Genomic DNA, 24933 nt, shown 5'->3' with positions numbered 1-24933 from the left:
GCGAGGACAAGGATAGACTATACTTTTTTTTTTTTAAGTTTATTTATTTTGAGAGAGACTGCATGCACACATGTGTAAACCAGGGGAGAGGGGCAGAGAAAGAGGGAGAGAGAATCCTAAGCAGGCTCTGTGCTGTCAGCGCAGAGCTCAGACGTGGGGCTCAATCTCATGAACCATGAGATTATGACCTCAACCAGGGCACCCCTCTCCTCCATCATTCTTTTAGTACATCCCTACTTCTGGGTCACAGCAAGATGTTCCACGTTCCTCTTGTACTCTCTGTCCAGACTCGGAAATCAGTCATTTCTCCAAGGAGCCGTGGGGAAGACTTAGAAATCAAGACCTGGTTGCTAGGAGTCTCACATTATTGCTTCTACACCCTCAGCTGACAAAAGGCCATGTAGTTGGCCTGCCCAATTACATTTCAGATAAGACAACAAATGTTTTTTAATTTAAACATGTCATTTATCTGAAATTCAAATAACTACTGTTCTGTAGTTTATCTGGCAACCTTAATCTTCCTCAAGTTTACGCTTATTATTCCTGATTCAGTACTGCAGGGTTCATTTTATTCTTCCTCCCTTTTCTTATTTGTAACTTTCCAAAACTTGGTTTCCTTTATCCCCAGTATATTTACTTATTTATTCAAATAGAGAATATACGGAAAGTAGTTTTAGAATTGTTAACGTCTCTGTGAAAAGGAAGTCATTAAGATTTGGTATTTGTTCCTTTTTAGCCTGAAGACACCACTAAATGAGCTTGCTAATGAATGACCTTATTCGAGTTACTTGGGTTAGTTCCCCCTTCCCTTCATTGTGGGTGTTATTTAGTTGGAATGTGTTTATGTGAGATTTAGGGTTCTCCCCATGCTTACTGATTTCTGTGTGTAACCCACACACAGCCCCCCAGTTCAGCAGTATTATAGAACAGTATGTTCAGAAAAGTGTCACATACCCCGCCATTTTTGTTTACCCTAAACCCACTCATATTCAGTAGCTAACCACACTTATTAGTCTCTGGTTTATCCTTTTTGTATTTTTTTGTTCAAATAGATACATGTATATTTTCTTATTTCCCTATCTTTCTTACACAAGAAAGTGACTTATATAGGTACTGTTTTGCACACTGCTTTCTTTACTCGCTAATATATCCTGGAAATTACTCCACATCCGTTCACAGAGGTTTGTTATGTGTTTTTCATTTTACAGTTGAATAGTACTCCATTGTGCAGATGTACAGTATCCCCTACGTTTGGCCATTTGGGTTCCCAGTGTTTCACAAACAGTGCTATAATGAATACCTGAGGTGGTGTTTGTGCTGGGTTTTCTTGCACTGTTGGGGCTGTATCTTCAGGGTGAATTCTTAGAAATGAATTACTAGGTCAAAAGGTAGCTATATGTATAGTTTTGTCAGATTGCAAAATTCCTCTCCCTCAAAGTCCTACTACCAGTTTGTATTTCTCAGCAGTAAAGGAGTTGTGTTTCAGCCTTACAAATTGAGTGTGGGGTTTATACCTTCTAAGTTTTCCTAATTTTTATAGAGGAGAGATATGATAAAATACTGTATAGCATTATAGTTTTAATCTGCATGTGTAATATGGAGCTGTGACATTTCTTAATTAAAAATAACATATTTATTTATTTATCTGTTTCTGTTAGACGAAACTGCAAAGGAAATCCGAATTGCTTGGTTGGGATTGGTGAGCATATTTGGTTAGGAGAAATAGATGAAAATAGTTTCCATAACATTGATGATCCCAACTGTGAGAGGAGAAAAAAGGTAAGCCATCATTTTTTAAGTTATTGCTATGTGGTATCCCTCTGGGTTTTTGTTGTTTTGTTTTGCATCTATGATCAGAAACTATAACGGACTTTGTGGGAGCCTGTGCAGCTTAAGATGTAATGGAACTTAAAACCCTATAACTGCTTGAATTGCAACAGTTCTTATTGGTAGTAATACTTTAAAACAGGTGGCCATGTAATCTAGCAAGTCTTAAATGATAGTTTTAGTTTAAATGCTGATTCTGTGTTTGCTTTAACATTGTATATTTCATTTCAAACTCATTTTTAAGTCTCTTTAAAGGAAGTGGTAAATCCAGGGAACAAACTCACATAATGATTCTACCTCGCTTTTCTTGGGTTCATTGTGTTAGATATTACATGTGTAGCAGATAGTTTTACTTTTTTAAAAATACCCATTAATGTTTTCTAAACCCTAAAGCCCGGCGTTCACAAAATAGTCAGCTGTATGGATACTTTGTTAAGAATGAATCTTCCTAAGTTCAGGAATTCTCAGTCTTAGAAGAAGTTGTAATCAACTCTCCTTGTTCCACTTCTCCCAGATCTGTAGGATTTCTGGAAGTTTAACTTCCTAAACGTTTTACTCCTAAATGTTGACAGTTTAGGAATAGAGCAAATGAACAGCCTATGTACACGTGTTCAGAACAGACCTGTCCTTGAGCCCACCACTTTAATTTTAGATTGAAGGGGCCAAAGAAGACCAGAAGACTGGAGATGAGCTGTCCTAAGTCTTTTCCACTCCAGTAGCCACCCCAGATGTGTCTTTCATGAAATTATGTCCTCACCCTGGCCAAGAGAGCCTTATGGTGGTTATACCATGTTGACCTGGGTAGTTTTAGCAAATTTTTAATCGAAATTAAATAGTTTGTCTTATAATTTTTTTGTGTGTGAAGGGAAATTGACTCTGTGATTATAAATTTTGCATTTTTGTAGAACTCATTTGTGGGCCTCACTAACCTTGGAGCTACTTGTTATGTCAACACGTTTCTTCAAGTGTGGTTTCTCAACTTGGAGCTTCGGCAGGCACTATACTTATGTCCAAGTACCTGTAGCGACTACGTGATGGGAGATAGTATCCAAGAGGAGAAAGGTTAGTGGGGCGCATGAGGAGAGGGCTCACTTCGCAGCATATTGCCAGCCAGAAAACCTTCCAAATGCAAGGAACTAACTTCTTAGTGCTCTGTATGTGCTGGGCGTGGTGGTATGTCCATAAACATTGTCAGGATTCAAAATAGTTTTCACTTTTCCTGTAAATTTGTTAATGGTGCACTGAAATTGTTCATATCCAAGTGAAGGAAATACATTTGATTGTTATTATATAGCTTACATCAATAATTGCTCTAGGTAATACACTGTGATTATAGTTCATTAATTTTTAGTGATTGATGGAAATCAGTAAAGCAGACAAGATTACTCTCTTTAGTTTGAGAGATTTAATATTTCATTGTGACCACAGTCTTTTGTCCTGATTCCCAAATAGGCTGACTTAGATGATACCCCTAAGATTACCGTTAAATTCACTAACCTTGGCAAAATGAATTACCATTAGCAACTACTCACATTGGAAATTTAGAATCAGTTTTGTTTGTGTTTTACACAGGATCAGTTTCAAACTGTTTCTACTGGAATTATTTTATTTCATGAATAGCGTGTCGATTATTATTCTTGATTGATATGACTTTCTATTAGAGATTATTCTTTTTGAGAGGAAACTTTTCATGGAACAAATCAGATTTTTAGGTCTGGGAGCTCTAAGTTGGGAACTTTGACTTTTGCTCCCATCTACATCCTGTGCCATGTTTTGGATGCTCTTGGTTGGGCACATGGCTCATGTCTTTGGCTCTGAGAGAGAAAAAATAGGATTTATGAGCCCCACCACTTCTGACAGCCCCATCAGATAACAGTAACACTTTAGAGTCTCGATCTTTGTTAATTGTAATTTGTGCTTCAAAACACAGTGCTTAAGGGGTGCCTGGCTGGCCCAGTCCATAGACCATGAGGCTCTTGATCTTGGGGTCCTTCACGAGTTCTACCCCCATGTTGGGCATGGAGCCTACTTAAAACAACCCCCTGCCCCAAAACATAGTGCTTAAAACTCTTCGGATTATTTCTCCAAAGCTTTATTTTCATAGTTCTGAATATTTAAATCTAGATTAATAGTATACTGGGTGTTTTATTTTATTTTTCATTTTTTTTAAGTTTATTTTTGAGAGAGAGAGGGAGAGAGAGAGAGAGAGATATCATGAGTTGGGGGAGGGGCAGAGAGAGAGGGAGACAAAATCTGAAGCAAGCTCCAGACTCGGAGCTGTCAGCCCAGAGCCTGATGCAGGGCTCAGACCCACAAACCATGAGATCGTGACCTGAGCCGAAGTCAGATGCTTAACCAACTGAGCCACCATGCACCCCAGGATATTGAGTGTTTAATAATGTATGGGACATCTGGGTGGCTTAGTCGGTTAAGCGTCCAACTCTTGATTTTTGCTCAGGTCATGATCTTATGGTTCATTAGATCGAGCCCTGCTTCTGCTCTGTTCTGACAGCACACAGACCCTGCTTAGGATTCTCTCTCTCTCCCTATTTTTCTGCGTGCCCCCCCCCCCCACCCCGTGTTGTGTGTGTGTGCTCTTCTCTCTCAAAATAAATAAATTAAAAAAAAAAAAAGGAATGTATGCGAAGGATGAGTAATGTTAAATGGATCCTTTTTGATAGCATTAGTTTGCCGAAATATAAATTTACCAGTGAGAGGTCAGTTAAATAACAAATGAAAACTAAATTTCTGTTTTATAAAATGATGTGTCATGGCCTTTAATGTGGCTTCAATGTGTATCTTCAAAAAAAAAAAAATTTTTTTTTTTTTTTTAATTTCTAAGCACAGGAATTTTTATTTCACCAAAGTCTTCCCTGACCTTGTTTTCTGATAAGAGTGTACATTTGTGGTACTATCCTAGCTGATACAGTGCAGTGGAGTGCAAAGGCTTTACTTTGGAAATGATGGGATCTGGGTTCTGCTACCAACTCAGCCATTCCCTCATTTTACAGATAAGAAAGCCAGCAGAGTATGAGTTATTTATGGAGTTATACAGATGGAGTACCTAACCTATAAAATAGGAGAGTTGGAGTATACACACAACTTTTAACAGCCTTCAAAGCATTTGCACCCCAGGCACCCCAGGAAGTGAGATTTTTATCTTTGTTTTACAAATGAAACATTGACTTCCTGAGAGTCACAAGTGGTAGTAAAGAGATAAATTATTCAGAGTCCAAAATAAAAGAAAGTACACAATAATTTGAATAGGGAAAGAATAAGGAATTGTTATATATATAATTTTTATGATTTTTATTTTATGTAATCTCTGCACCCAACGTGGGGCTTGAACCCCAAGATCAAGAGTTGCACAGTCTACTGACTGAGCCAGCCAGGCACCCCGAATTATTATTATTATACAAGATAGACTTAATTTTTTAATTTTCAAAACATATTTTACTGGAAGGGTTTTTTGGAAGGGATTTTTTAATAGTTGACATTTTAGTTTCAGGTGTGCAGTGTAGTGATTTGACAATTCTATATGTTATGAAATGCACCCCAAGAATAGGGAATTAGTAACAGGAAATTAGAGTAATGGGGGAATTGGTTGGTAAGAATTAAAGAGGACTTAAAAAATATAAGAATAGCAGATACACAGAGCAGCCACTCCTCCCAGGGCAAAAGAGAACACCTAGGGAGGGTCTCACCCCCCACTGCTCAGGTCCGAAATCTGGACCTCTGGACAACTCCCTGCGCACGCTCACTAGGTGCCTGAGAAGGTGCTGAGCTGCTGCTTCAGTGGGAACCCCTGCTTGAAACTGACCACAGGGAGGTCCTGGGCCTCAGAAACCCCTGCTAAGTCACCTGAGAGGGTGCCCAAGGGGTTGTTCAAGAGGAAGTCCCTCACTAGAGGCAGCCCCCTGCGACACACCAGAGGAGACACCGGGGGAAGCTGTTGGAAGCCATTTGGTGCTGGTTTGGCTGCAGGAGGCTGGTCGGATGCTTAACCAACTGAGGCACAGGTGGGTCAGGGGCAACTGAACCCTCCAGTACCTTCTGCTGACAAGACCTTGTGCAGGCTGGTGAAGGAGAGTTGTTTGCCAGGCTCATCTGTGTTATCACAGAGGAGGCAAAGAAGGGTGGCGACTGGCACCCAAGATCATACTCCCGTCTTTCGGGGCTCTTGTGTCCTATTTACATACCTTCCCCAGATTCATTAAAACTAGCAACTCTAGGGGTGCTTGAGTGTCAGTCCGACTTCTACGCAGCATCCGACTTCTTCTCAGTTCGTGATCTCACAGTTCCGTGGGTTCAAGCCCCATGTCCGGCTCTGTACCAACAGCTCAGAGCCTGGAGCCTCGACCCTGCTTTGGATTCTGTGTGTGTGTCTCTCTCTGCTCCTCCCCACCCCCCTCTTTCTTTCAAACAAAATGAAAAAACATCTTTGACAAAACCTAGCAACTCTAAAATTGTAAGATTTTTAAATACTATGTCATTCATTCAAGTTTGAATCTTGTCACTTGCTTCATCTATGGTAAATAAACATTAATGAGATTACAGTAAAGTGTTTGGCCATTTTATGCGAATGGTGAATATAGTCCATGGTTTTTATTACTGGAATGAACATTTCAGTGTGATTTGACAGTTTGGAAAACTATAGTCATGAATGCTGTTGTCATAATGCACATACAATCCTTGCCTTTGGGGGCTGTATATGGATAGCTGTGGCTACCTCATTACTTCCAGAACAATTGTTTCTGTTAAAGTTGTAAAACTGTAATAAAACACTAATATACTTTGGATATAAGGGTGTTTGATCACATTCTCATGTGAAGAAGTACATATTTTTAAAAAGGAAAGGAGTAGTTTTTAAAAGACAGACATGTTTTTTTAATAGATTATGAACCTCAGACAATTTGTGAGCATCTCCAGTACTTGTTTGCCTTGTTGCAAAACAGTAACAGGCGATACATCGATCCATCGGGATTTGTTAAAGCCTTGGGCTTGGACACAGGACAACAGCAGGTAAGGACCTTTAAATGTTTTTTTATTAAGTGAAACAATATGATATCTTTTTATTTTTTATTTATGTTGGTTTTTTTAGAAGAATGGCAAAAATAAATTTTATTTTATAATAAATATATATTAATCCAAAATTTTCAACCATTGAGTAAGATGGAAGGTGGGAAGAAAAAGACTGCTTCCTAACAAGTTCCCCAATCCCACTCCCAGAAAATAACAAAGAACCTTAAATTTTTTTTTAATATGAAAAGGTACCCAGGTGTTCTTTAGAATGTTTGTAGGGGGAAATGAAGTGAAATCCTTTTTAGAAATTAAGTTTTTTTTTTTTTTTTTCCTATTTGGAATTTCAGCATTTATTAGCTGTCCTGCATATTACACATTTTCCTTGATCTCATTTCTGAAAATTCATGCATGGGTACAAATTGATTCAACATAGCTCTAGTCCTTAGTTGAAAATGCTAACTTCAAAAATAGAGGTAGTTTCTGGAACATTTCACTTGTTGCTGTTTGTATCAGAAATTGAAAATCAAGATAATGATTTTTCTTTCGCTTTCATTTTCTGTTTCTTTTTCTTTTTTCTTTGTTTTTATTTTTTAAATTAACCCAAACTTGTGTTGTAGGATGCCCAAGAATTTTCAAAGCTATTTATGTCTCTTTTGGAAGATACTTTGTCTAAACAAAAGAATCCAGATGTGCGGAACATTGTCCAGCAGCAATTCTGTGGAGAATATGCTTATGTAACTGTGTAAGTGTGTTTCATCTTTCCCAGGGTACATTTTATTCTAAGACAGTTGCTCGTATGTGATGTGATTTTCAGTTAAGTTCCAAGTTATAGCCTTCGTGGGTTATCGCGGGATTTCCAGGGGGAACATGAAAGCAACTGACTTGGTAAATGCAGTTGGACTCATTCAGGTGTTGAGACCTACGTGTGGTCGAGCTCTTGCCACGGACTTTGTGGCTGTAGTGTGAGTTGAAAGAGTAAGATTGGAGCCACTCTTAAGAGTGGAGAACTCTTAAGAGTAAATGCAAAATGCCTCTGAAAATTTTTCCTAAGCGTAAAATACATGCTTCACCAATCACTTTCTGTTTTTATTTTTAACATACAGTGTGAATAATTTCTGTGAAAGAGAACCAAGGTAGTAAGGTGGTAAATGCTTCTCTCCATGGTTCTAGAATGTAATACAATGGAACTTTATTGTTTTCAACTCTGATCTTAACTTTCACTCTGTTTTATTATAGTTGCAACCAGTGTGGCAGAGAGTCTAAGCTTTTATCAAAGTTTTATGAACTGGAGTTAAATATCCAAGGCCATAAACAGTTAACAGATTGTATCTCGGAATTTTTGAAGGTATATAGTTGTTTCTGCTCATTAACAGTTAAATATTATTCTGAATTTTTAAAAATTTAATGGCTAAATTCATTTCTTCAGACTTTTCCACATATGAGGTGTCTGTTTATGTCATAATCTATAAGAAACTTTATGAATTTTTATTTCAATTTTTTTAAGTTTATCTATCTTCAGAGATATGAGAGCCTGAGCGGGGGAGAGGCACAGGGTGGGGGGGCAGGGTGGGGGGTGTTGGAGAGGGAGAGAGAGAATCGTAAGCAGGCGCTCCGTACAGATGGAACACAAGGCAGGGCTTGAACCCACAAACCGCAAGATCGTGACCTGAGCCCAAGTTGGATGCTTAACCAACCGAGCCACTCAGTTGCCCTGAAACTTTGTAAATTTTAAGGTGTCAAAGCAGATTGTGTATTAAAATAATTTTTGGATATTTTCAGGTTATTTTACATGTAAAGTTATGTGTAAAAACTTGTATGTTTCAGAGTGGTAGAGTGTTTTAAGGGAATCTAAGCTCTGTTACTACCAGGTTAGTTTGTCCTTTCACTTGATGAGAACTACAATGTGTGGAATACAGTTTTCTTTTTAAAATCACTGTGGTCTGGGGCGCCTGGGTGGCGCAGTCGGTTAAGCGTCCGACTTCAGCCAGGTCACGATCTCGTGGTCCGTGAGTTCGAGCCCCGCGTCAGGCTCTCTCGGCTGATGGCTCAGAGCCTGGAGCCTGTTTCCGATTCTGTGTCTCCCTCTCTCTCTGCCCCTCCCCCGTTCATGCTCTGTCTCTCTCTGTCCCAAAAATAAATAAACGTTGAAAAAATAAATAAAATAAAATCACTGTGGTCATTCTTAAATCCCTCCACTGCGTATCTCTCTCCTTTCTGTATGGTTTGATTTATGTGGGAAAATGGAAGTGGTTGTCTTTTGCTCAGAGTTGAAAAAGCTGCTAAGAGGAATCCTTTGTTACCAAGTGGGAACAAGCGCTTAACATAGTAGATGAGCTAATCATACAGCTTCACATCTTAAAACATTTTTGTGCCTTTCCTCCTTTTTAGCACAACTGTTAGCCTGCTTCAAACACTCATTTATTGAATCCATTCAGCTAAATATTGATCGAGCGATTACTGCTTTCACACAGTTTTCAGCAGTTGGGGATAACCATAGTGAGCAAAAGAGACAACAGAGTTTTGCCTTATAATGTAGTGGTTTTGGGACCAGAGAAGGACAATAAAATAAGGATAAGTATAATATATAGTGTGTCAACTATAATAGGTATTGTGGTGAAGAATCAATCAGGGAAGAGGGATGGAGAATGTGGTAGGAAGGAGGGTAGGTTGGTTGCAGTTCTAAATAAAATGATGGAACGTGAAGGAAGGAGCCATGTAGGAAAGAAGGAGGTGTAGAATGTGCCTGGTGGTTTGAGGAACAGCAGGTCAGTGTGCCGGAAGTGGATGAGCAAGGGGAGAAAGTTGGAAGTTGTGGAGATAACTAAGCATCACCTAGGATACGCCTTTGCCAGAGGCTTGGACTTTTACTGTGAGTGCACCGAGATGCCACCAGGGGGTGCTAGTCATAGGAGAGTCCTGATGTGTTTGAATCCTTAACTCTGGGTGCTGTCTTGAGAATTGGCTGAAGGTGGGGCCGGGGAGACAAAGAGTTGATGGTGGCTTTGACCGAGGGTTAGCTGAAGAGGTGAGAAATAGTGTTTGGATTTTCAGTGTATTTTCAAAGTAGAGCTACTACAGTTGCAGACTGGATATGGAGAAGAGAGGAGTCAAAGATGACTAAGGTTTTGGCCTGAGTGCCAGGAAGCATGGAGCTGCCAGACCGCTATGACAAGGGCTGTGGGAGGACTAGGCTTGGGAGAGGAATTGGGAGTTTGCTTTGGGGTATGTTCAGGGGAGGGCATCGGGGGCTGGATAAAATTAACAAGGGGTTGAGAGAGAGAGATGAGGACATTCCGACATAGGGGATCAGGGAGGTAGGTGCAGCTGGCCAAGGATGCTGAGGAGGGGCACTGGACAGTGAGTTACGAGGACATGCGGGAACAATTTAAAAAGAAACCAGCATTAGCTAGAACACTGAATTTCCTGCATTATTCTTTTAGCTTAATGTCATCAGTGTGGTTCAGTAATTTTAATTGTGTGTGTGTGTGTGTGTGTGTGTGTGTGTATTCTGATGCCCATATGTAATTCCCACCCATTTCCCACTCTTATTAAATTAATTTTGGTGTGTCAAAGTACATAGGATTTTTTTTAACTTAGAACCTACTTCCTTGGGGGCACCTGGGAGGCTCAGTGGGTTAGGCATCTTGGGTTTGGCCCAGGTCATGATCTCGCAGTTTTGGGGTTTGAGCCCTGCATCGAGCTCTGTGCCTGGAGTCTGCTTCAGATTCTGTGTCTCCCTTTCTCTCTGCCCCTCCCTCCCTCTTTCTTTCTCTCTCAAAAATAAATGAACATTAAAAAATTTTTTAAAAATCATACGTTTTGGAAAGAGGCACATCAATTTTAAATTGTTGTATGCAAGTAAATAATATTCCTGCCAAGTAGTACCTTTTATTGTAGGTGTCCTTTTTTGTTACTTGTAGTAGCTTGACCTTCAACAGCTTGGGATGGGGGGAGGACTGTTAATGAACATGAAATTATGCTTTCCATCAGAGATTTGATCAGTTTTTAAAAAAACCTTTCCACCTCTACTTTTTTTTTTTTTTTTTTTAACTAATATGTCTTATTTCTGAGCAGGAAGAAAAATTAGAAGGAGACAATCGATACTTCTGTGAAAACTGTCAAAGTAAACAGAATGCAACAAGGAAGATCAGACTCCTCAGCCTTCCCTGCACCCTGAACTTACAGCTGATGCGCTTTGTCTTTGACAGGTAAGCATGTGCAGAGTAGCAGTGTTGGTTGCTCATTGTGGACTGATGGGGACAGATTTTACCATAGACAGAAAAGGTAATACAATGCTTACAATTTGAAACTCTAGATTTGGGGGTGAAAGTTGTAGGTGGGGCCTGTCCTTTTGACTTGCAAATAATTCATGGTTTGATCACAAAATTCTTAAGTAAGCCAGACATATATGAGTTAAAGCTAGTAGAAAGGTAGGGAGTCCTTATTTTTTATTCTATTATTAATTATTAAAAACTAGAAAAGGAAAACAAACATTTAGGTAAGGAGTGAATTATCTTGCTGTTCCTGTATTTCTGTATAAGAAGTAGAGTAAATTTATAGTTAACGGTGCTCCAGCCCCCGTGGGAATATATCTTTGATTTTATAATTAAAATAAAGGCAGTGTTTGCGTATGCACATTACTTCTGTGCAGGAGTTTCGGTGGCTCTGTTGTGATTAAATTAAAACTTCTGGAAATAAGTTTAGAATCGCCACTTTAAATTCATAATTTCAACCTATTATTTTACACCGATTACAAGACAGCATTATGTTGACTTCTAATCGTACAGGTTTTTGAGCAAGATTGCTAAATGAAGCCTACCTACCTACCAATGCGTTTTTTATTAAAATAGGTGATAGAGCTTATACATTGTTTTATGATTGTTTTAAATATAAATATAATTAGCTTTCCTCTTGGTTAGGCAAACTGGACATAAGAAAAAGCTGAATACCTACATTGGCTTCTCAGAAATTTTGGATATGGAGCCTTATGTGGAACATAAAGGTAATATTTTTACCGAGCAGTGATAATTTTAATGCTCAGAGAATGTAACTTGTGATCTGCTTGTGATGAATACAGAACAGCAGTTTATTACTAAATTTTATTTGCTAACGTTAACGTCTGTCTGGGAACAAAGGCTTTTTAGGCAAGCCGAGATGTGTTACTTCCATTTTTCCGTAAGTACACAGCAAAGATTAGATGGTTCGTCAAGATCTACATAATTAAGTGTACAAAAGAATGAAAACATGAGAAGGTGTTTTACTGTCTGAACCCACAAAGTGGTCCCTTAGTGTCAGAACTGTATCTGTAATTCCTCATAAAGTGAAGTCTCTCTGAGCTGCCTCCATTCGTGTTTCATTTTTTTAACTTTTCATCAAAAACTTTAGGTGGCGTAATTTCAATATGTATGCTCTAATTCATATCAGTGATGAGTTCTATGATGGTATGCCAAACAGTTTCCTACCCTTTTGTTTTGGTGGTCTTCACCTTACATACAGGGTGATTATTGATAGAAGAAGACTTCTTGCCCTTTTGTCCCTCTTGCCCTGACCTGACCGGAAGGACTGTTGCACTTCTCAGATCGATCTTCCTGTCCATTAAATTTTTTTTTTTTTTTCCAACGTTTATTTATTTTTGGGACAGAGAGAGACAGAGCATGAACGGGGGAGGGGCAGAGAGAGAGGGAGACACAGAATCGGAAACAGGCTCCAGGCTCTGAGCCATCAGCCCAGAGCCCAACGCGGGGCTCGAACTCACGAACCGCGAGATCGTGACCTGGCTGAAGTCGGACGCTTAACCGACTGCGCCACCCAGGCGCCTCTCCATTAAATTTTTAATAAAGAAATTAATACCATAAACTCTTTCTCTTTCCATAAAAAGCTTCTGAAGGCAACTTACAATAGAAACAAGCCATAAAATAAAACCTTTGGGAAAAAACAATTGGATAGGTTGGGGAATGATGTATTAAATACTTAAACTTTAAAATGTGTGATGCTCTGTCACTGTTGCCGGTTTGAAATTCGCACGTTGGTGCAGGAAGAAAACAGCTGCAGACTTTGCACCTGGACTTTGTTACTTTTATATTTGGCTGAATGAGTAACTTAACTGTAGTCCACTTTGGTTAGTGGTTTGCTTCCTGCCTCCTTTGTTCCAGGTAGTTGTTTAAAATTAGAGATGTCTGATAGCCTGGTGGTTTCTCCGAGTCCAGAAACTTCGATGTAAAATTAACACTTTCCTTGTCTCCACTGTATGATTTTGATAGTTTTTCTTACTAATGTTACTAATACATTATGTATTTGTCTAATTTGTACTGTAAGGAACACAAGATGATTATGAAATAGACTTGACGTGTCAAAAACTCTGTAGAAATATTTAAATTTAGTGTGTGCATTGACTAAATAATCTCTTAGTATTTAAATAGAAGAATAAAAATTTTCTTATTTTAGAATTGTTAGCTAAGACTAGTAAAATTAATCCAGTAGTTTGTAGCCATAGACCTTGTCTTTCACAGGCTCTTGTGCTATTTGCTGTACAAACACACAACCTTCTAAATACTGAAAACATTAATTTTTGTTAAAATTGCACAGGGTTGGGTTCATTCTTGGTAATTTGGAAAATTTAGAAGGCATAAAGAATAAAAACTACCTGCAATTCTATAACTATATCACCAGTATTTGTTTTCCTGTATTATTTATATGTGTCTATGCATACCTATCCATATGAAGCTGAAAAAGTAGATCTGAAAGATGGTCTTTTTAAGAGGAGAATTCCCTTGTTTCCTTAAATAGTGGGCCCACAGATCTGCAGAGATCTGTAAACCAAGGGGTCTCCATTCCTTGAACCTTTAGCCCTTGACTCTCTAACTGAACTTTTGCCATGTTTCTTAGAGATTTTAACATACCTGTAGACCACCTTGAGGGTCTGGGGGCTGAATAAAATTCATAGAATTTCAGAAGAAACCAGTTACATTTCAATACAGTTAGCTGGGCACCTGGGGGGGCTCAGTCTGTTGAGTGACCAACTTCGGCTCAGGTCATGGTCTCACGGTTCGTGGGTTTGAGCTCTACGTCAGGCTCTCTGCTGTCAGTGCGGAGCCTGCTTCGGATCCTCTGTCCCCCTCTCTCTGTCTGCCTCTCCTGGCTCACACTCTCTCTTCTCAAAAATAAGTGAACATTTTAAGTAAACTAGTACAGTTAGCAAAACACAAAGACAGACTTGAGGTCCGGTAATAAAGGTGCCCATTAAAGAACAGATTCCACTGGCTGTCCACAACTACCAGAATTCGGAAGCTGTTGAGAGCAATGAATTGGTAAGTATAAATTCAGGCTGACAACGGTAATGTGAGATGAAAATTTTTGTGTTGTTGTCTCTCGGTCACACAGTCATAGTTACTGCTTCTACTTGTATGGTGTATCATGATGATTTAATTTAGGGAATACTCTGTGGAACTCCTATTAGAGGCGATCTCTCCCACTTCTCTCCCTCAGCCATCCTGAGCGGCACACCCTCCCTTGTCCTGCTGTTGTGTGCACCATACACGTCACTCTATTGACTTTCCTACCTTTTTAGAATAAAATATAACACATTCACAAAAGTCCAAAATATACGTTTGGCTTGAAGAATTGTCACAAAGTGGACGTCTGCACGAGCAACATCCAGGCCAAGAGATAAAGCTTCCCAGTACTCTAGAGTCGTTTTTGTGGCCCCTCCCGATAACACCCCCTTCTCTCCTCTCAAATCATAGGCACTGATCTGGCTTTTATGGTGCTTCATTTATTTTTTTATTTTTAATTGTTTAAATGTTTGTTTATTTGGGGAGAGAGCACGCATGCACGGAAGTGAGAGAGAATCCCAAGCGAGCTCTGGCCTGACGCCGGGCTCAGGATCACGAACCGTGAGCTTATGACCTGTGCCCGGATCACGAGACAGATGGTTAACTGACTGAGCACCCCAAGCACCCCTATTTTTTATTTTTATTTTTATTTTGCTTAGTGTTTCACGATGTAAGTTTGCATCCCTGAACATTAGGCTTTAGTTTACCTTTTTCCTCCTGGGATATTGCCAGGTGAAACCCAACCCATGATGAAATCTTGCACTGCCTGCCTCCCTGGCTCCTTTATCTGGGCTGTGGTTGAAGGTGGCTGGAGAAAAACACTGTCATAGCTGTGTGTCTGTCTGCGTCTCAACCCTTTTAATTTGGGGAATTGCAAGTTTATACGAAAAAACGGAATCCCAATCTGGATCTTTAAAAAAAAAAATTTTTTTTTTAATGTTTTTATTTTATTTTTGAGAGAGAGAGACACAGTGCAAGCGGGGGAGGGGCAGAGAGAGAGGGAGACACAGAATCTGAAGCAGGCTCCAGGCTCTGAGCTGTCAAGGCAGAGCCCATTGCAGGGTTTAAACTCAAGGAGTGTAAGATCATGACCTGAGCCGAAGTCAGATGCCCAACCGACTGAACTACCCAGGCGCCCCCCCCAATCTGGATCTTTTAACTGCATGGGTCCACTTACCCTTATTCCCCCCCCCCCCCACTTACCCTTAAGTACTGATCTTTCCTCTGGTTCAAATCTGTACCACGTTTTATGGCTCCCCGTTACTTGAATATGTTTTAAAGCTTCTCATTTCTTGAAACATAGCCTACTTTTATAGTCCATGACTGACTCTTAGAATGTCGTGCAGGCTTATTTTGGGGGTACCGGTAGATTCTTGTGTTGTTGTCATGTTTCTTTTCTACTCGGTTATCTTTGATTGCATGCTGGTTATTGCACATGGAAAATCTGTGGGGATTCCCTTAGGGCTGGCATGACACCACATCCTCCAGTGAGACCTTACTTCTTTCTGCCAGGCATCTGGGATCCCTGCTAGTTAGGTACCAGCACAACCGGAGTTCAATGCTGAGGTCCCCTTGTTCACCCAAGCTGTAAGAACCTGATACGAAGGCCAGACTAACACCATGACATTCCCTTCCCACCCCACGTTCTCTTTCTCTTGCTCTCCTCAGGGGTAATGGGTTTACTTTATGGTTTCCTGAGGTTGGGGAGATGGAGAGGCTTTTTCTGGTTCACTTTTACCATGAAGTAATGGGAGAGGGCAGTGTGGTAGAAAGAACAGTAGGTGGGGGAGTCCAGGTAAGCCCTAAAATATGGAGTGTGGACCAGCACACCAGGTAGATAAGCCTGAGCTGTCTGACTGATATCACTATTCTCTACTTCCATTAGTTAACACAGAAAATAACATGTGCACTTAACTCTGGACATAGTGTCTTTACCTCTGTAATCAGTACAAGTACCTTGGGGTGCCTGGCTGGCTCAGTTGGAAGAATGTAACTGTTGATCTTAGGATTACTTAAATAAAAATAACAAAAACCAAAAACACATTACAAGGACCTTAAACCACTAAGAAGTCGATCCTCTCTTAAATTGCTTATTTCTTGTATGTGGTTTTTGTTTTTTTTTTTTTTTAGTAATTTTTCAAAGTTTGTTTGTTTATTTATTTATTTATTTATTTTGAGAGAGAGACAGAGCAAGCATGAACAGGAAAAGGACAGAGAGAGCAGGAGAGAGAGAATCCCAAGCAGACTCCACATTGTTAGCCTGGAACCCAGTGCGGGGCTCAAACTTACGAAATGTGAGATCATGACCTGAGCTGAAATCAAGAGTCAGACCCTTAACCACCTCACCCACCCAGGGGCTCCTGTTTTCTATATGTATTTTAGTTCTGCTTTTTAAAAAACTCAAAGGCTGCCTTACTGTGTGTAGGACTGTTGGTGTTTTGTTTACCACCGTCTTTGGTTTATCATTCATTCCCTTCTGCATTCTAGACCTCCCATCTGCAGTGGCTTTTTTTTTTTTTTTAATATGGAATAGAGCTTATAAAATTCCTTTTGAAAGGTTCTGTTGATGGCAAATTGTTTTCACATATCATTGTCTGAAAATTGTCTGTATTTTGTTCTTGTGACATTTATTTTCCCTAACGTGGGCTGTTATGTTCACGCGGTACATGAGAGACTTCTTGTCGCAGTGCTTGTGTTGCCGGTGAGGGGTTGGGGCCTGTTTTGTCATTGTTAAGAGGTTTATCTTTGGTTTGGGCATTTTGCAGTGTCACTGTGACCTGTTGGGCTAGATTCTAAGTGTATTTATCCTCCCTGCAAAAGGTATCAAACAATTCCTCAACCATCGTGTCTTAAAATGTCTCATCCCCACTCTTTCTTCTCCCCTCGAATCCCAATAGGTGTTTGTTAAGGTGTTCCCTGACTCTTCCATTCTTTGTCCTGTGTGTCCCAGAATTTCTTTAGCCCCACCTTCTACTTTACTGATTCTCTGTTCAGGTGAACCTAATCTACCGTTAAGCCTTTCTGTAGAGTTTTGACTTTGAGTTATTATAATTTTCATTTCTAGAAGTTCAGTTTGGTTCTTTATCATATCTGATTTTTTTTAATGTTTACTTATTTTGAGAGAGACAGGAGCACGAGCAGGGGAGGGGCAGAGAGCGAGGGAGAGAGGGAGAGTCCTAAGCAGGCTCCATGCAGAACTCACGAAACCCTGAGATGACCTGAGCTGAAATCAAGCGTCAAGAACGCTTACCCGACTGAGATACCCAGGTGCCACTACAATAAGTTTTAGGATGTTTAATGATATAGAAAGATGTTAATGATATATTTGTTAGAAAAAACTACAGGTCTCAGTGTCAGTAGTGGTTCTGTCTGTATTATGGAGTTGCTAATTAGTTTTTTGTTTTCTAATTTTTAATAGATAGAAGTGATTTTTTTTTTCCGGTACACATGTATTTCTCCCCATGATTGGTTTAAAAGATTTTCTTTAAAAAAATCTTTAGAATATTGTATCTGAAAATGGCAATGTTCATTTGCCGATATTTGGATAAATGGGTAAGGCCTTCTCTTGCATAAACCATGTGCATAATATGCTTTTGTTTATTTATTGGTTTTCTTTAAAGTGAAATAGGAATTTAAAAATACTTCTGAAGAAACCTCAGTGCAGAATCATTCTGTATTTTTATTTATTTGAAGTTTTATTTATTTAAGTCATCTCTGCACTCAACATGGGGTTCAGATTCAGAACTTCGATTGAGAGTCGCACGCTCTTCTGACTGTGATAGCCACATGCCCCTCATTCTAGATTTTTTAATTTAATTTTTTAACGTTTATTCATTTGTGAGAGACGGGGGGTGGGTGGTGGCAGGGGGAGAGAAAGAGAGAGTGAGATTCTAAAGTAGCCTCCAGGCTCTGAGCTGTCAGCACAGAGCCCGACGTGGGGCTTGAACCCGTGAACTGTGAGATCATGGCCTGAGCCGAAGTCAGCTGCTCAACCGACTGAGCCACCCAGGTGCCCCACCTCATTCTAAATTTTAATGTTTTCTCTCCTGTTCCCAGTTATCTTGGCCTATGCCTGTTTTGACAGCAGTTTTTCTTAATGGCTTCTCTCTAATTTTTTCTAAAACGTTTTTCTTCTTGAAAAAAAATTTTTTTAATTTCACACTCCCATCTCATTAGTTTGTATAAGTAATTTGTGAGAAGAATATGATCACCTGATTCTTGGTAAGTATATAGGTGAGCCAATTCATGCGGAATAGCAAAGTGTACTACAGAATAGCTTTGTAACCCTGACCTGGTTGCCCAGAGTGCGATAGCTTTCCATCTATATATTTTGCAAGGGAAATGGAGAGTCAGTACAGTCAGGTGCTTAAGATAGCATCTGCTATATTACTTTGTAAAACTAAATTTTTTGTAAAAAAAAAACAAAAAAAACAATGACATGTTTTGAATTCTATCCGATAGGAAAACAATTTTAATCATTACAGTTAAGGCTCAGGATATAAGAAGGAATATTGTTGTCCAAAATGTTTTTTACTTTCTCCCTTTCTCTTTCTCCTTCTCCAGGTGGGTCCTATGTGTATGAACTGAGTGCAGTCCTTATACACAGAGGAGTGAGTGCTTATTCTGGCCACTACATTGCCCATGTGAAAGATCCACAGTCCGGTGAATGGTATAAGTTTAATGACGAAGACATAGAAAAGATGGAGGGGAAGAAATTACAACTAGGGATTGAGGAAGATCTAGGTAAAACCTTTAAGTTGTGAGTGCCCTTTTAAAATATAAATTTTTTTTTTACTGGAAATATTTTGATAAATTTTTATGGCCCAAGATTGGTATGGGTTATTAAGGGTATTTGCATGTCTTAAACACACGTAAAATCTCTGAACATCTTTTGTTAGCAATGCCTGAATTAAAAAAAAAAAAGATTTTCCTCCAGAGATGGTTTCCATGATGTTTTTCTTTGTGTCGGGAGATGCACGTTGGAGAAATACCTCTAGCAGGGGACCTTTGCTCTGAGAACAGTGCCTACTCCTCCCTGTTAAGTATCTTACGCCATCCCCAGAGTGTGATGCAATGCCTCTGGGGAGCAAGCTGCTTGCGATTTTGTAGTGATGAGGTCTGCCTTCACAGTGCTTTGTGAATAGCACCTTACTCTGGAGCTGTCATCCTGTCCATTTTCTTGGGCCAGAAGACCCATCCCTTCCCTAACGAAGTGCACAGTTTTTCCAGTAGAAGCCATCTCGGCTGAACTTTTCATTACTCTGTCGCCGTGTTTGTCATTCTTGGATGAGGCTTGGACTTGGGAGTCTAAATAAGAGAAAAGGAATGGGAATGGGTGTGTGCCTCCTCCACAGTTCTTCATGGATCAGAACCACTTGCCCAAGGTGTCAGGGAGGAGCATGGCCATTGGAGTTGGCTTTCCAGGCATGTGGGTAGATCTTTCTGCAGATATTTAAGTGGCAACGATATTCTTGTAATTGAGAGAGGTATTTTCTGTTTTTAAATAACAGGTGTTTATAGATATTCAGCAATGTTATTCCCATCCCATCTTAGTAACACTCAAGGTCTTAACCTTTGCTTATGATTTTTCTTATTGTGAGAGTCTTTCTGGGAACAAAACTGAGATGTAGCTTTAAATTATGAATAATTGTGTCATGGTTTTATTTGACTGTTCTTCACTGAGGTTTATTTGATTTGTCTTCATTTTAGTCAGAATTGTAGGAATAAAAGCATTGGTAAGGCTGTCCTATCTACTATTTCTAAGCAGCCCTAAATTTTAGAGTAGTTCAAGAGAAAGAGACTCCACGCCTATCAGGATTCCATTCCAGTGTTTTTTTTGTTTGTTTCTAATGTTTATTTTTGAGAGATAGAGGGGGAGATACAGAATCCAGAGCAGTCTCTAGCCTCTGAGCTGTCAGCACAGAGCCCGACCCCACAAACCGTGAGATCATGACCTGAACCGCAGTCAGGTGCTTAACCGACTGAGCCACCCAGGCGCCCCTCCATTCCAGTGTTTTAATGCCTCTATGCAATGTTCGTTGCAGCTTTCATCTGTTGTTTTCTTTTCATCAAAAACAGAAAATCCTTGTTTGTTAAATTCCACGAGTCCTTTTCACCTGTATTCTATTATGAACTTTTATGAATTGTTTTATATTCCCATCTTCTACAAAGAATTGAACATGTTAAATCATAATACTTTCTGGTTAGAAGTGCCCAACTGCCTCTTTACTGTATATGCTCCTGACGTTTTTAATTTACTGTTATGGTGATCTTCAAACTTTTTTTGTTCCTGTATTCTCTATAGGAATATTGAACGAATTTGCATTCCTTGCATGTTTTAAAACTCGACATTTTCATCATAATTTTAAGTGCTCCAAATAATGTGATTTTCTGACATAGTGAAACTGGAACATCACTTTTAAGAGCGTCCAAATGAAATTAGTTAACAGTCAATACCCACTATTTCAGAGACATATGAATTGGTCTTTGTTTATAGCAGGACACTTTTAACCCTCCCCCTTTCTCCCATACTAGTATTTCCATCATTTCCATCTGACCCTGCAGAATTTTATTCTAATGGAATATACTTCAGATTTCTTTAACCATAAAGCTCTAAATAAAGTTCTTTTTGATTGAACTTTTTCTTTTTTCCCCCCAATATCCTTCTCCCTTTCCCCTTCTCCCTCCTGACCCCCCCCCCCTTGCCTCAGGATCCAGCTTTATCTTTTAAATTATAAATATCGCCACATTGGTCAATCCCATATGAGTATGTTATAGAATACTCCTGAATCAAATAAAAAGCAAAATTTTATTGTAAACGCATCTTTTAATGACATGGCTGAGAATTTTTTTTTAATCCCTGGGTGAGGTTATATCTTTCCTTTGTAAAGTGGGAGAGGGATGACTGAGAAAGGAGAGGCAGGAGCTATCAGTGGAACCTCAGCTTTGAGGCAGCTCGATTCTACAAAAGTATACAGTGAATTGGAGATCTGGTGATTGATTTCCTGAGAAGTAAGCATGATCTCATACCACCGGAAGGTTACCCCTGGATCCTAGGCACCAATCTGAAGATCACTTTCATGTGATCCACTTGCCATGCAGAACACTTAGGAATGAATGCCATGCTACTGAATTTGTAGAGATTAGTGGCTAATCTTTATGCTCATTAGCATTTCACTATTTTGAACATGCTATTTTATTTCTTTGGGCAATTAAATCTGCGTATTTTTTTTTTTTTATAACTTCTTGTTGAATTTTGATTTTAATTCCAGTTAACATATAGTGAGTCAACAATTCATCTGCCAGTGTACTCCCTAATCCCCATCATCTGTTTCACCCAGCTGCCTGCCCTCCTCTGCTCTGGGAACCATCAGGGTGTTCTCTGTCATAATCTGGATTTACTGTATTTTTTTTTTTAATCCTTCAAAGAATATTCATTTTGGAGAGAGCTCGAGTGCGCAAATTGGGGGAGGGATGAGAGAGGGTGTGATCAGAGGATCCAAAGCTGTCTCTACACTGACGGCAGCAAGCCCAATGCAGGGCTCAAACTCCCGAACCCTGAGATCATGACCTGAGCTGAAGTCGGATGCCCAACTGACTGAGCCACCCAGGCGCCCCGATTTTTAAAATCTTTTTAAGTTTACTTATTTATTCTGAGGGAGAGGGAGAGAGAGAATCCCAAGCAGGCTCTGCGCTGTCAGCACAGAGCCTGACATCGGGCTCGATCTCACTAACTGCACCATCATGACCTAAGCCAAAATCAAGAGTCAGACTCTTTACCGATTGAGCCACCTAGGCGCCCCTGGACTCACTTTTGTAATTTAAGATCGACATTAGAATAAACTCATAGCAGTAGTACCTTTTATTTGGTTCTAGGTTTTTCTTCCTGAAAAGTAGTACTTTCTTACCATCTTATAGAAATGGAATATGGCAGGCAAAGGGGGTAGGGTAGTAAGCTTGTTTAAATACTCAAGCATCTAAAGAGCATGCTGAATTTGTATTGCCTTTTAATGTTTCAGATCCCTGTTAAAGTATCTTGAATGTGTATTATAGAAATTTGTTTTCTGTGGCCCTCCTCCTTCCCCTCCCCTGCAAAAGGATGAACATACTAGAGGCATTCTAATTTAGTTATCTTTTATTTCTCGACCTCAGCAGAACCTTCTAAGTCCCAGACACGTAAACCCAAGTGTGGCAAAGGAACTCACTGCTCTCGAAATGCATACATGTTGGTGTATAGACTACAAACTCAAGAAAAACCCAACACAATTGTTCAGGTACCAGGTAAGCAGTTTTCCAGGGTTACATAAGGCAAATATGTTAGAATACTGTGCTCAAAGGTCAGTGACAAGAACTTACTGCTTTAGCGGCATCTGGGTGGCTCAGTCGTTTGAGCGTCTGACTTCAGCTCAGGTCATGATCTCATGGTTTGTGAGTTTGAGCCCCTCCCTCATCAGGTTTGCTGTGCTCAGCACAGAGCCCGCTTCAAATCTTCTGTTCCCCCCTCTCTGTCCCTCGCCCGCTCACACTCTCCCTCAAGAATAAATAAAACATTTAAAGATAATTACAAAAATAAAAACTTCCTGTTGTAATTTATTAAGATAGGTTGATTGCAGATAGTAAGTGTTGGTGAAAGTAAATATAATCACAAATTTGCTTTTAAAGTAGTGAATTTTGGGGGTGCCTATCTGGCTCATTTGGTGGAGTGTGTGACTCGATCTCATGGGTAGTAGGTTTGAGCCCCGTGTTGGGTGTAGAGATTACTTAAAAATTACAAAATTTTGGGGTGCCTGGGTGGCCCAGTCGGTTGAATGCCCAACTTTGGCTCATGTCATGATCTCGGGTCGTGGGTTGAGCCCCGGGTTGGGCTTCTGCTGTCAGCACAGAGCCCGCTTCAGATCCATAATAAAATCTTAATAAACAAACAAACAAACAAACAAACAAATAAATAAATAAAGTAGTGAGTGTTTTAAAATAAAGGTACCATATTTTGAGAGAGCAAGAATGAGAGATAGCCTGCACGAGTCAGGGAGATTCAGAGAGAGAATCCAAGGGAGGCCCTGAGCACAGAGCCCAACATGGGGCTCAGTCTCAGGAACCCCAGGATTGTGACCTGAGCTGACATCAAGACTCGGAGGCCTAACTGAGCTACCCAAGCACCCAAAAAATAAAGGAACTTTTAACAGAACTGTTCCACTGACCCCTTCCCTCCCAAAGAAAACCACAAACAATTTTTAAAATTCTATAGGTAAGAAAACATGTATTTAAGGAACCATTTGGTTTAATTTGTAAAGCATACAAGTGGGTTTTACCCACTTAGCAAGGTGCCCGGCTGGCTCGGTTGGTAGAGTATGCAACTCTTGATCTCAGGGTCATGAGTTGAAGCCTCACCATGGGCATGGGCTTAGAGTTTACTTGATAAAGAAGGGGTGGGGGGGGGGTGGGGAAGAGTTGCTACAGGCCTGAGGGCGGTCTTAAATTGTCATCTTACCTACTACTGGACTGTGGTCTGTGGCATCATCTGTTTTTAAGTGGTATTTGTGAGCCATTTGATGGCCCCAGTTGTCTGGTGACATCATAGAGAACCAGATTGGGAATTACCTAGTATCATTCAAGTGGCTGTTTCCATTTTTACTCTTGTCTGCAGGTTATAGATCTCTTACAGAAAGGGAGACCGCAGTAGGAAGTTCCCGCTAGAATCCTAACCGATATTTGCTGTAATTTTGAGATTGGCATGGTTCTGTGTCTTTGAAAACAGGAAAACATAATTTTTTGTCTTTCTCTTTTGAATAGCCTTTCTTCAAGAGCTGGTAGATCGGGATAATTCCAAGTTTGAAGAGTGGTGTATTGAAATGGCCGAGATGCGTAAGCAAAGTGTGGATAAAGGAAAAGCAAAACACGAAGAGGTTAAGGAGCTGTACCAAAGGTTACCTGCTGGAGCTGGTCTGTAAGATATTCTGGGACAACACTGCTGCCATTATGTGCCTTGTTTCTTTCGTGTTCACAAATGTATATGAACAAACTTTCCCCTACCCTTTCTTATAACCCACTAACGCCAGCTTAAGCACTATAAAATTACTATGTAAACGAGCAATAATTTGATGCATAGCATTCCATATAGTTTTCATTATCATGTACTTTTAAGAATGGGAGGCTCTTAACAAATTAAAAGGTTTAGGTCAGCATTCTGCATATGTATGAGTCTTACAGGCATTTCTATTTTGTGAGATATTAATTTGTTCTTAAAAATCTGATTGGGTTATGGAAGCAACTCACTGCCCTGACAGTCTTAACAGGCAGTCTTGTCTGTATACTATTTTTAATGATACTATTATACTAATTTGAAATTTAATATCAAATATTATGCTAAGAATGGAGAGCTTTCTGCTGACCCTTAATTTCTTAAGAATTATCCCACACAAGCCAGCTCATCCCTTTACTGTGTATGTTTATTCAAGTTTACCTAGTGCCTTAGAAAATCCCAACTTTTTAAGCCTTCAGTACCATTGGTAACGATGTGTCTTTAACGTTTCCTAGGCAGACTTCCCCATGTCCAATTCCTACGTAAAGAAGAGAGGCAATTTAATCCAAAATTTTGAAGATAAATACTCAAGTATAATTGTACTTGTGGTTTTGTCTTTTTCATATCTTATTTTTCCATTACTGGTATACTCTTTTAAACAAAAGATGAATATAAATTGCTAAATCTGTAAGAGTGACTCTGAACAGTTCTTTCTAAACCACATCTTTATTTGAT

At 39.7% G+C, this 24933-nt stretch overlaps 1 protein-coding gene across 8 annotated transcripts in view; it reads left to right on the top strand.

Annotated features, from left to right (window-relative positions):
* Positions 1-24933, top strand: part of USP48 (ubiquitin specific peptidase 48) — a 113603-nt gene that overhangs the window by 48177 nt on the left and 40493 nt on the right. For 2 of the 8 annotated variants that reach the window (XM_040464259.1, XM_040464197.1), the window contains exons 2-11: positions 1659-1779; positions 2733-2889; positions 6722-6849; positions 7467-7591; positions 8086-8194; positions 10924-11057; positions 11769-11851; positions 18744-18923; positions 22332-22460; positions 23970-24123. In XM_040464259.1, the coding sequence (XP_040320193.1) occupies positions 2862-2889; positions 6722-6849; positions 7467-7591; positions 8086-8194; positions 10924-11057; positions 11769-11851; positions 18744-18923; positions 22332-22460; positions 23970-24123 (1070 nt within the window). In that variant the 5' untranslated portion in view covers positions 1659-1779; positions 2733-2861. The remainder of the gene's footprint in view (positions 1-1658; positions 1780-2732; positions 2890-6721; positions 6850-7466; positions 7592-8085; positions 8195-10923; positions 11058-11768; positions 11852-18743; positions 18924-22331; positions 22461-23969; positions 24124-24933) is intronic. The other 6 variants (XM_040464224.1, XM_040464206.1, XM_040464213.1 and 3 more) reach the window with 6 other exon arrangements.

Source organism: Herpailurus yagouaroundi, unplaced genomic scaffold (assembly GCF_014898765.1).
Source record: "Herpailurus yagouaroundi ecotype Mexico unplaced genomic scaffold, PumYag 77, whole genome shotgun sequence".
Classification (NCBI taxonomy): Eukaryota; Metazoa; Chordata; class Mammalia; order Carnivora; family Felidae; genus Herpailurus; species Herpailurus yagouaroundi.
Note: the sequence above shows the minus strand (reverse complement) of the source record. Positions and strands in the feature narration are given on the sequence as shown.